The following is a 12,229-nucleotide window of genomic DNA, read 5'->3' as shown; positions in this document are numbered from 1 at the left end:
TTAGATGGAGGTTCCAATGAAGGTGCAATGACATAGTCAATCAAACAGAGTCTTTTAAATCAGTTCTTGAAATAAATTGAAAGTCAAGAAAAAAATATTACTTTTTAAAAATCCTCAACCGCACTAATAGAAAGTTAGAAATTATAGAAGTCTTCTCAGAAACTTTAAGAAATTGTCCCAGACAAACTATTCAATTAGTCCTGCCATTCTCCTGTTTTGATTCCTTCCAAAATCATAATTTTCTCCGATCTTGAACCTCCATTATGACAATATTTGTTAGGAGGTCAGAAATTTATTTGTTGTGCATACATGTATGGAGTCCAAATTTTGTATGGCTTCTCTAAGCCAAACGATTTAGCCTTAAAATTCCCATGAACAGTCACCCAAAAAAAAAAAAAATTGTCAAAAGACTTATAACTATATTTAAATATCTCCTTCCAACCCTTTCAACCGGTGATTAGCACTACACGGTTCTTGCTGTCATAGGGGACAAATATTTTGTTCTTCTCATCTTTCATCCATTTTCATTCTTCTCATCTTTCATCCATTTTCACTGAGTTGAAGTTGAATATTCACTATCCATGTATGAAATGCTTGAAATTGCTACAGAATTTTGATTTCGGTTGCTTGAAGAGCTAAATTTGACATTGGGAAAATCTAAATTATTGCATTGATATAACTGTCTTGATGTCATCATGTTAATTTGTATCGCTACAAGAGGAAATCGTGGAGCCTCACTAAGGTCAGAGGAACCACATAAATTAACAGTATCCATATTTCTTCTGGTTATCACATAAGCCCCAATTTCTGCAAGCAGAAATATTGGGCACCCATTCACATTAGCTGAAACTAGCAAAGGTGATTGTTGGTTTACAAGACTTGAATCAAATGATATCAGTGGGTAGCAATTCTGTAGAGAGTCAGGATTGGGTGCCAAATCTTTTCTAGCATCAGCATTTGGTGACTCATGTCACTTGATACCTCTGCATGCACAGAAACACTAAACCACTTGATCAGAGGTGTGGAAAGAACCTGCAGTTACAAAGAAGCAGTAAAACGGAAACTGTTAGAAAAATTAACAACAGACATGTAAACATGTATCAAGAACAAAATGACAATTCCACACTAAATTGATCTAGGTTATAAATCTTATAATATCACTGTATCGAGGTAGAATTACAGCTAGGTTATCAACCTGCATAAACGCCAGTGTATCATGTTGCAGCTTGAGAAAATTGGGAAAAGAAAATGAGTGACACGCAGACCCTACATAAATAATTTTCATATATGCATAATTATTAGATCATATTGACAAAGAAACTTCATAAAACAATATAGAACAGTAGCTATAATAACAGAAAAATAGGAATCAGGCCCCTATAATGTTGTTGCTTTGTGATGGGTACCCTCTCATTCCAATTCTGCATGTCCTTATCCACTAATCTAGGAAGTTCATTATCACCAAGTGAAGTGAAAAATTGCACAAAACAAAATCTGCAAATGCTCTTTCTGGAGGAAGATCCTTGAATCCCTTGTTTTCTTCGTTGACTTGCATCTGCAAACAAACTACAAGCACAGCTGACCCCGTGCAGGATAGAACTCCTGAAAGAAAAGCATTGAAAGGAAATGATCCAACTATTGCCATGTAGACAACCTGCACAACTGCCGTGAGAACTGCATAGACCACATACAGATCGATGATCTTCAACTTGGTAGGAGTTGCAGAGTATGCAGATCGAAGGGATGCAACGAGAACTTGTGCATCCTTAGCTGTTGAGGTTCCCATTTAACATATAATGCAAGTTTTCAATTCTAATGCATTTCAAAGTACATATGATGGTACATACTACAGAACAATATGGATTTTGGACATAATAAGTCGATTTGAATTAGAATTGTCAAGTCAACCTAACTCATGTTTGACTTGGGAGTTTGAGTCCTCATTGCAACTCAAATTGATGAGTTTGACTTAGGATCGAATCATATTTAGAATCAATTCGACTCTGCTTAATTTCCTCATAGAATGGAATTAGACATAGTCTTTCACTTGTAGTCAAGGAGGATGGTGACACTTCACAAAAAAAAAAAAAAAAAAAAAAAAAAAAACAGGATACTTTTTCCATATTGATGACCTGAGCTGCAGGTAAATTTGGGTTTCTAGCTGGACTAGAAGAGATATTATTTCAAACTTCCAAACCATTTGCCAGGTAACACTTTAATAGCTCTTAGTGTAATCAGCGATGGAAGGAACAATGTACATTGATTAAATGAGCAGAGCCATGACTCCATGGACCACCAATTGGCCTGACCACCCATTATGTCTTGATCTGAACATGTTATTGGCTCAATGTCAAACAACTTCCCTGAGACTATAAAATTAATCGACATTGGCATGATCTGTTCACTTCATGGCATCCAAATCGTCATAACTTATGGAAGATGAGCAAGAACATAAGTTATTGTTGACAGACCCAAGAATTTTAGTGCCAGATTGAAAATTTTGGAAAGCTCCTCCTTCCCTACTATATACATGCAATTCTTGCTATGACATTAGATACGTTGTTCCATTATTATGCTTCACTAATTGAGTGTTTCTGATGAAATTAATTATGTAGTTAATGGATATTTGCATTTTTAATATTTATGCTGGTTTCGCTATATTAGCTATGTCTTTAGTTGCCACTAAAAGCAATAATAAAATGGCAGAATTTTATGGATACATAGTATAAAGTAATGGTGGTTCGTGATGAGTCCTGACATGGAGTAAGGTATACTTGCAAGTATGAAATTCCAGGAGAGTGTGAACGTATATTGAATATTCATTTTCTCAAGGGGGTTGCATGTGGAGTGGGTCTAACCCTTAATTACCCTGAATTAGCAAGTTGTTTCCGTGTTTACGGCAACTGTCCAACTGTGAAGCAATCAGTGCATGCACAATCAATTTACAGCACTAATCGTTTTTCACTGCTACCACAACCAATGACTGATGATAGCCACTTGTTTGACATTCTTTGTGGTTGAGACGCAAACACTCTGTTTCCATAGTTTAATTGCATATTATGGCACATATGCATTATAATAAAGGTTAGAATTTGTATGATTATCTCAGTGGTTGTTCAACACAGATATGTTTCATATATTTAATATAAGAGCTTTCATGGGCCAAGACTTATCTGTTTTCCTTGCTGTCTGCAACACACATATACAGCAGCAATGAAAGTGCCCTAAGGTATGATTGTAAAACTCTTCTAGTTTGTCAGGATTTTGTCTTTGTATTATATTTGGCCAGATTGCAGATAAGATAAGATAAGTAAATTAATGTCCACAAAATGATACATGCCCTGTGAATAAAATGTGGGAGTGCAAAAGCAACTCCTAGGTAACACTGGAAGCAAGATAAAGAAAGCTTTCCTCAGCTTGCAAATGATTAAAACTCTTTCAAAGACCCATCCAATTGTGCCATATTGTTGGGAAATCACAGTTTTATGATGGTTGGAAACAAATGCTGATTTGAGGAACCGTCTAAAGATTTGGGATTTTAAAATGGAAGCTTATTTAGTCAATAAAAGACCAGTGAAAATATTAGAACACACTCTTACCCTAAATAAATAAATAAATAAGAAGCCGTGAAAAATAATGTGTCTCTAGTTTTGGATAAAAGGACCCTCAACTTTCTTCACAACTTTTGTGGTCACTGGCCACTTGTGAAAGGAGTAGGCACCTTTAGAGATACAGTGCCATTTGGAAGGGAAGTACTAATAGCAGCAGGGCGAAGGCAATTATTCCATTCATTTAATTATTTCTCATTGTCTGGTCATATTGTGAGCTGCATTATATATCATGAAATTGTATTAGTACTAGTAAACAATGATTAAATATATAATAAATTTGAACCTTTTGGCATTTAGAGGACATTTCTCTCAATTTACAAAAAAATAAAGTATGAAAATCATGTTGGAAATAGTTTCTGAAGTTTTGAGTCGTTTATTTCCAAGATTAACTAAATGGGTTTGGAAGATGAAAAACCATCAAATTGGAAGAGTGGGACTTTTATACTCACTAAGGTTTTAAAGAAATTATATGCATAAAACTTATACTAACACCTTCTAGTGAAATTGATAGTGCACTAATCTGTTGCTTGCCATTATTTTGGTTTGGTACCACCTTATAGGATATCTGGGTTCAAATGCTATTTTCCATGATAGATAGTTGAATCTATTTCAACTCTAATTGTTATTGAAGGGTTCCACAAGGATGTCACATGAGCATTTATGATGCCCCTTTTAACGTAGATAGCCACCTATGTTAAGATTCTATTTTGCAGTTCCATGTTGTTGTTTATGAACATTATACACATTTGGTTGGACACGTGAAAATCAATTGATGGATTTGGTATTGATGATGGAAATGTTGGATGTATGACCAGATGTGTGACTTACTTGGTTACAATTTATCTAATGCATGACTTGTCAGAGTTATTGTTGCATTGTATAGGCTTATATAGATATGATTTATCTAATCAATGACTTAGTGAAATTATGATCTATCTGATGTAAGATTTATTTCCAGTATGAACAACAAAAATTGACACGTGGACACTGGGCTTAATAAACATGATGTTTAAGATCATGTATCTATATCCATTTTGTGGTTGTATATATGCATGGATGAGAACTAAACTACAGGTTGGAAAGAACCATATGATAACCAAGATCTACTATTCCATTGAGGAAGGTCGAGACGACCAATGAGGAAAGGTACGATGTACATTGTTCTATTACATTTGGTATCCACTTGATGTGCACTCTTATGACATGAGTAAAATGCAAATGACAGGTGGCAAGATGACCTGACTGGATTATTCGATGACAAGTCCAACCAGCTCTGTAGTGTGCTCCGTGCTCTGAAGGAGGGGTGGAGGTGTTTCCCACCGTGTATCCTCCGAAACCTGGAATCGTGGGGAGGACAGCTGAACGCTCCCCCTAGACGTGTGATGACGATTGCTAGATGCCTGCTGGGGAAAGTTCGGTCGAGGTATTCGACGCTTCCACCATGTCGGTTTTATCAGTGGTTAGTATGGCCGTTGCCACTGATAGAGCAGCAGAGGATGGATAGGGTGGGAACGGAAGTAGGTCAAGATGGATAGGAGGAAATAGATCAGTTGGAGACTCTTGATGGGAAGTAATGTCATTGTCTGACTTATCAAATTTTAATGCTATAACTCTCTCTGGTTTGCTATGCTTTCAAACTCCTTGTATCTTTTCATTCTAACTTCGGGACGAAGTTTTCTGAAGGAGGGGTGTATGTAATGCCCCACTTAAATCTTATCCTACAAATTGTGTTAATATTTACATTATCTGAAAATATTGAGGAATATTGGTCTAAAATAAATTTATGATTTCCATTATTCAAATTCCCCACTTACCTTCTCAATTTGAATATTGTGTAGGATATGGTCTCCTTCCATTAATTCAAAATATATTTATTCATTCACACACCCCAAGGTACCCTCACATTTAATAAGGAGAAGACAAAGTCCTCTCCATCTTATCATCAATATATATTTATTCATTTCACATTCCCCAATGTACCCTCACATTTACTAAGGAGGAGACATGGTCCTCCCCATGTAATTACACTTCACATTCCCAAATGTACTTCCCCATTAAATTCTCAATTTTAAATTCATATCACAATTCCAAATGTACTCTAGCTTGGAAGAGAAGTCAACCAAGGATGGGTGAGAGTTAATGACATTAATGAGAGGTGGTTGAGGAAAGAGGGTATAAAAGGGAAGGGGGAAGGAAGAAGAGGGGGAGTTGGAGTTTTGCTTAGGATTGTGGGGGTTGGTTGTGATTGTTTGGCCTTGTTATGATTTTTGGGAGACCTTGGAAACCTGTGGAGGTTTCTTGGGTTTGAGAGGAGGAAAGTATCATTATCTAGTTTTGCACATTCTTCTTGAGGACACACTATATCTGGTTGGACTCGGGCACGGAGGGCTAGGGAACCTGTGGAGGTTTCCTGGGCTAGGAATCTATTTCCTAGTTGGCTGGGAGGTAACTCCGGTTGGGTCAGCCAGAAGGAGCGTTCAGCTGGAGCTATCAGACAAAGGTATCGTCATCAACCGCCGGAACAGGTATTTTTCCATGGACTACTCTTGTTAAGTTGATATCAATGGAATGCTCACCTTAATTTATGTTGCTTATGATAAAATGATTAAATGTTAAATGTTTAAAGCTATGTGAAAAGGTCAGCAAGCTCCTTTGTTATTTATAAATTAACAGAAAAATAGATATGTTAGTGTATAACGAAATAAAGGCTCTAATAATAGGATTCGGGTTCTTACACATGGTATCAGAGCTTTGGTTCAAAATCTGGACCCAAGGCTCACTAAACCCCAAATTTCGTTATAAAGAAATTGTAACCTTCATAAGGATTTATAATCCTAAAATATATTCATATAACAAATTAAAAAAAAAAAAAAAAAAACCCTAACTAAAACTACAGTCAATTCCCTTGAATATATTTTCTCCTTACTTTGCTGTCCCGACTCAACATGATTGCAAAAGGCTGGTTTGTGATCGTATACCTGTCGAGTTGGTGACATTACCGTCACATACATGTTCTGCATGACAGGGATCTACACTATTTTCCAACTTAATGTTTCCATCCTCCTTTTCCAATATGCATTTTTTTTGTTCCAATTTTCAACCCCTTCAAAGGGGAGGCAAGCATTACACATCCTTGGTTGCGACGAGATCAGCTCACACAGCCCAACAAGCGGTACAGTTACTGAGAGATTCGGAGTTCACAGAGCACCAGGTAAGGAAGACTATTACCAGAAACCCAGCTATTCTTTTTCTCAATGCTGATCGGCAGTTGAAACCCAAGATTGAGTTCATGAAAACATTGGGCCTTTCTGCACAAGACTTGGGAAATGTCATATCCAATGGATCCAGATTGCTTAACGGGAGTCTCGAGAAAACTCTGCGTCCCAATATCCAGTATCTTCAAAACCTGTTTGGATCAGAGGCTGATGTCTCAAGTGTTTTCAAATCGGCACCTCTTATTCTACCTAAACGAAACGGGCCTGAATTTTGGGAAAAGAAATTGAAGCATTTGACAAGTTTTGGCCTCCTTGAAGATGACATCAAGGAGCTTGTTAGGAGGCACCCACTTATATTAAAAGCTTCCATGGATAAGGTGCAGAAGAACATGGACTTTTTGATGCATACTGCAGGGTTTCCTGCAAAGTTTATTTTTTCGTATCCTCTGTTAGTGTCTTGTTTCAGCTTGGAGTGTAGAATCAAGCCTCGTTACAAGGTGTTGAGTGCCCTTAGTGCAATGCAACCTCCCAAGCATCCTCATAGTTTCATTAGTGCGCTTTGTTTAAGTGAGCGTAAGTTCCGCGAAAAATATGTCCAGTGCAGTCCTCAAACCCCGAAGTTACTTGAAATTTACAGTGGCAAGCTTTCTCGCTCGTAAAAGACTAGATATTCGGGTTTCTGTTTTGGTCAGGGTTAGATTGTATCGCATTTCCCTTATTGATTGAAAGAGGTTTAAGAACACTAACCAAGGATCATCTGTCTGTTATGATCCAGTCCCATGATCCCTCCAGCCCGCATGAGTAATGGCTGCGAATTAGTGTATATATTTATATATTATCACTCTGGGTCATGACACAGTCAGTTGAGGCCTGGGATCTTGTTTTGGCCAGTTTATCACAATGACGATCAACACACACTATTGAAGTATACTGAGTTGTAATACAATCACAGAGAAATGCCTCTTGGAATGCATCAGGTAACACGTTTTTGAAACATGAAAAATGAAACTCGCATCACCAGATAATTTGTTTTTTGCTAATAGTTTTGCAACAATCATGCATTGCTCCCTCCCTTTAAAATGTGATGGGATAGATGTGAATTTTTGACTGTTTGAATCATGGTTAACTTGTAAATTAAATATTCAAATCTCATAGGCAGACGTAGGGACTTTAAATTCTTATGTTTTCTTACAGTAGTATGATCTTATTGTTTCCACATCTGCTATATCTATGAAACTTAACTGGAATTAATACATTTCAAATACAAGCTAAACATTAGACACTAGTTTGCACACTTTCTCTTTGTGCTTTGTCAATGGTCTCTGTTTCTTTGCTTGGAAAAAAAAAAAAGTTTGTGGTAATGACTTTTCTTGCTGCTATCATAGACTATTCCTAGCGGTAATGGAATGAGATCCATTTCAATCACACGTCTTGTAAAGCAGAACCCTAGCCCCTACTCTAAAACACAGCTTCTGATGCATGATTGGCTAGGCAAACAATCATTGACACCTTCCCTCGTCCGAATGTGGTTGGACGCTCACTTATCCTTGGTCCGACAAATATTCATAAGAAGTTTGTCAACTCTTTGTTGCACGGTGCCTTCCAAATAGGCAGACGAGGTGACACTCCACCAGATGAGGGATGGGAACCATTGATATTTTTGGTCATATTGGGTTTAAACTATTTGCAAATGCTTTCTTGCTGTTTTCTTCATTAGTTTTCAGTGCAACATCTACAGTGAGCTGTGCACATCTGGGATAACCTGTTGCATAATATTTTTCCCCTTTGGGATGTTGGCAAGAAGAATTTGACAAGCCTAATGGATCAGAATCAGCAGCCTCGTATTTGAGAAACTTGCTAAGGAGGTAGCCGTCATTCTTATAACTAGTTGAAATTTGCTTCCTTTTGCCCCTTCATCACTTAGTTGATCTATAGTGCCGTCTTTCTAAAATGGTGTGAAAGTTAATGATGAGATCTACCTTTTTAATAAGTTTAAAATTTCACATGTCCAGCACTGATCATGCAATCTTTCCTGCCAAGGCTTTCTTTAAGATTTTTTCAGTTGGTCTAGCTGAGAAAGATAATGAAGTAAAAGTGAGAGTTCTCATTATAAAAAAGTTCATAGGCTTAGAGTAGGGATATCTGGGTGAACGCTTGTATGGGAATCTGTGAGAGAGCTCTTGGGCCTGAGCTTGTGACCATACGTTCTTATGAAAATTTTCTTGTCTTATGTGCAGTTGAATAGTCTATTTTATCAATAATGTTTGTTGAAGATTTCTGCAATCTTGTTCACTACCTGGTTTCCCAGTTTCTATAATTGCAGTTGTGGTGTTTGTTATGATTATTTTAGGTTAACATAAAAGCAGACCAGTACTCCAAATTATTGTTTTGCGCTGTAAAATCTATTGTTGTTATAGCTCAATCTACGGCTGTTATAGGTAAATCTGTTGTTATCATAATGTTGTTATTTCGAGAGAAAAAAATAAATAAATTAGGAACTATAGAGCAACAAGTTATTACAGAGATACCATCAACATGTTGTTACAGAGATATCAGTTTGTTGTAGATTGACTTAGCTGGTTTGGGCTTGGCTTTTACAGCGATAGTAATTGGCATGTCAGTGCCGTCTTTGAGTCCATAACAGTTGGACTCATAACGCACGATAACTCATCCATATTATATCTTAATTAGACTTCATGGGAGCATCAAGCACAAATTATCTCCTTTGATGATAGGCATGCCAGACATGATGGTGGCATGCAACAACTCATATCACTAAACCAGGGACAGATTTCATGTGTTGCGCCACCCCAACTGCCCGACACAAGTGGGTATGAACCACAATGAGATTGTAAGGATCAGCATTGCATCAGCATTAACCTTGACAAATGGCTTAACAATAATCGAACAATAATATACAAATTGCATTTAAAAATCATAATAATAATTAATAATAAGGAGCCTAGATCCATCTTAAAAATGTTATAGTGATTTAATTTAATTTATTTATAACCTATAGATTTTAAAATTCTATTTACAAAACAACTTCATCTACCTCTATAACAACATTTTAATGCATAGGATCAATATAAAATTTGATTTTCTTCTCATTCCATTTAAAATAGCAGGTATACAAGTAATTTTGCTACTCAACATAGTAATCTACCTAGAAAAATATGTTAAAATATCGCTATAAATATAGACAATTTTTTTCATAGTAGTAACATTATTTTTATCCTAGCTACAGTAACTTCTACTATCAATTACTTTTTGCATAAGAGGCAAGTACTAAGCAACAACATTGCTTATTACACTCATTTATACAAGATGGAGCAAAATTATATGACTCAGATAAATGTTGTCATACAAGATTCTAAAATCCATCCTTTGTTAATTTCATGTAATGATCCATTGAATTATATAATGCACGAGGAAGAAACTATCTTATGTTACTAAAATCGCTTTGTGGATGCACCATGTGCTACATATGAAAACATATAGTATTAATAATAAAAACATAAGTGTACACCCAATAATAACCATAGTTATAATAATTAAGTGGAAATTGTTGAAGGGATTACCGAGGTCATTGTCTTGGGATAAATATGTGAAATCCTTGGTTTTCTAGGGGTGTAGCATTGCCTTTGGGCTTTCCTCATACCTTTGGGCATGATAACTTTTTACTAAACATCCCTTAAGGTGTCAATATTAAACCCAATGCATATCATTTCAAATTTCTATAATTAATATTTATCCATATAATCTTCTCATTGTGTCCATTGTTGAATTTTAGTTAATCTTTAACCTCAAACATAATAAATAACAAATTAGCATTGTTAATGTTCTTCATAATTTTTCTTTGGGTCTATAGTTTCATTTTAAATCATCTTCAACGTAGAATATGATCAATGATTATTCATCATTCTTAATAATTTTCATAAATAGATTTCTATTTAAACTTCAATCATTAAGTGAAATTTTCATTGATGTATGAATGTGATACCCTTAGTGCATGATTCAAATGTCAAAATGTGTTCTCCACTTTTTACGCAAGATTTTTTTTTCTCAATTTACATGAATTCTTGTGGATACTACATATAGAATTCATTAGTGTACCCATTCAAAAAAGTTCTCTTTGTATCCCATTATGACATTATTAATTCAAATGGTCTCATGAACTAACACAATTCATATAGAGTTCATATTGTTCTTGAATGGATTTTGTTCATTGCTTGGCCTCATTATCAACATGTTGCATTTTCAAATCCCCTAGTACTTATTCGATTATTTCTTCACGTCTTGCCATTTTAGGGATATGCCTAATTGACATCCTTGGATGTGATAGCTCAAATAACTCATAGCTAGACATTGGACCAATTGATAAAACAAAAAATAGCCAACCTCTAGCTTCTCGATTTTTTTATTTTTATTTTTTTGGGGTTACAATGTTTAATAACAACTCTTTATGCCCCATTTTTTGAGCTTCATCTTCATTAGACGCTATTATTCCAAGGGAGATAGCTACTTGGTTCTTGGCATGAACTCTATCCCACCTCCTTAGAATTCAGTGTAGTTGAAAAGCATCAGATGAGAAACATCATCTAGGGTGATCATGCTTCACTATCCTCCTCTTTTTCGAAATTGTTCTAAAGAATGGGCGTGAATCACCACTAGTCCAAATTCAAATAAGTCTTATGATTGCCTAAATTCAAGCCAATAGCATGGAGGTTCTAGTAATCCAAGAAGAGAAATCCCAATTCCTGCATAATTCACAAATGCCCATAGAGCTAAAATTAAGAGCCCACTTCCAACATAATTTGCAAATTCCCACAATGGAGGACTTTGCACAACAATCTTCTCTCACACCAAGATAGACCAAGATAAAACAAACTTGTCTGATAAATAAAATAATCCAACCGCACATGTCCAATTCAATCCTCTCTATTTAAGAGCCTCGACAACCTTCAATAAGCCTATATACAAAGGTACTTGAGAGTTGGGTGGTTTTAATACCCATCTTTTAACTATGAATGCATCACATCACTTTATTTGCATTGTAACCTTCATTATAATTTCGATCAAATATTTTCATTGCTTACTATAGAGGATGTGTGATAAAGACATCAAACTCCCTTTTATCCTCGATATTCCTATGACTAGACAAGTTTTTCTGTTAGTCAAAGGGTTTGCTTGTTTTTTAGGGTATTCTATATAATTTGTGCAATGCTTGTGCATATTCCATCTATGGGTTATGAAAACTTTGTAAGCTACACTATCTCATGTCTTATATCAACCTACTAATATAAACTCATTGTTGGTGAACATTGATAGAAGAAACTTGTCTCTAACATCACACAAAAATGTTTAAGATGATGACATGGTTTAACCTACAAATCACATTCA

General features: G+C 35.8%; 1 protein-coding gene and 1 pseudogene across 1 annotated transcript; one reads left to right on the top strand and one right to left on the bottom strand.

The window, feature by feature from the left end:
• Window positions 1-1,403: 1,403 nt before the first annotated feature.
• LOC149203435 (dolichyl-diphosphooligosaccharide--protein glycosyltransferase subunit DAD1 pseudogene) lies at window positions 1,404-1,937 on the bottom strand (annotated as a pseudogene).
• A 4,747-nt stretch (window positions 1,938-6,684) lies between these two features.
• On the top strand, window positions 6,685-7,485 carry LOC149203434 (transcription termination factor MTERF8, chloroplastic-like). The gene has a single exon (XM_089401874.1). It carries the CDS (start codon window positions 6,685-6,687, stop codon window positions 7,483-7,485), a length of 801 nt encoding a protein of 266 aa, XP_089258000.1.
• Window positions 7,486-12,229: the final 4,744 nt, after the last annotated feature.

Source organism: Pinus tabuliformis, chromosome 2_1 (assembly GCF_031772625.1).
Source record: "Pinus tabuliformis cultivar Carrire ecotype Pingquan chromosome 2_1, CPIR1, whole genome shotgun sequence".
In the NCBI taxonomy this organism is placed as follows: Eukaryota; Viridiplantae; Streptophyta; class Pinopsida; order Pinales; family Pinaceae; genus Pinus; species Pinus tabuliformis.
Note: the sequence above shows the minus strand (reverse complement) of the source record. Positions and strands in the feature narration are given on the sequence as shown.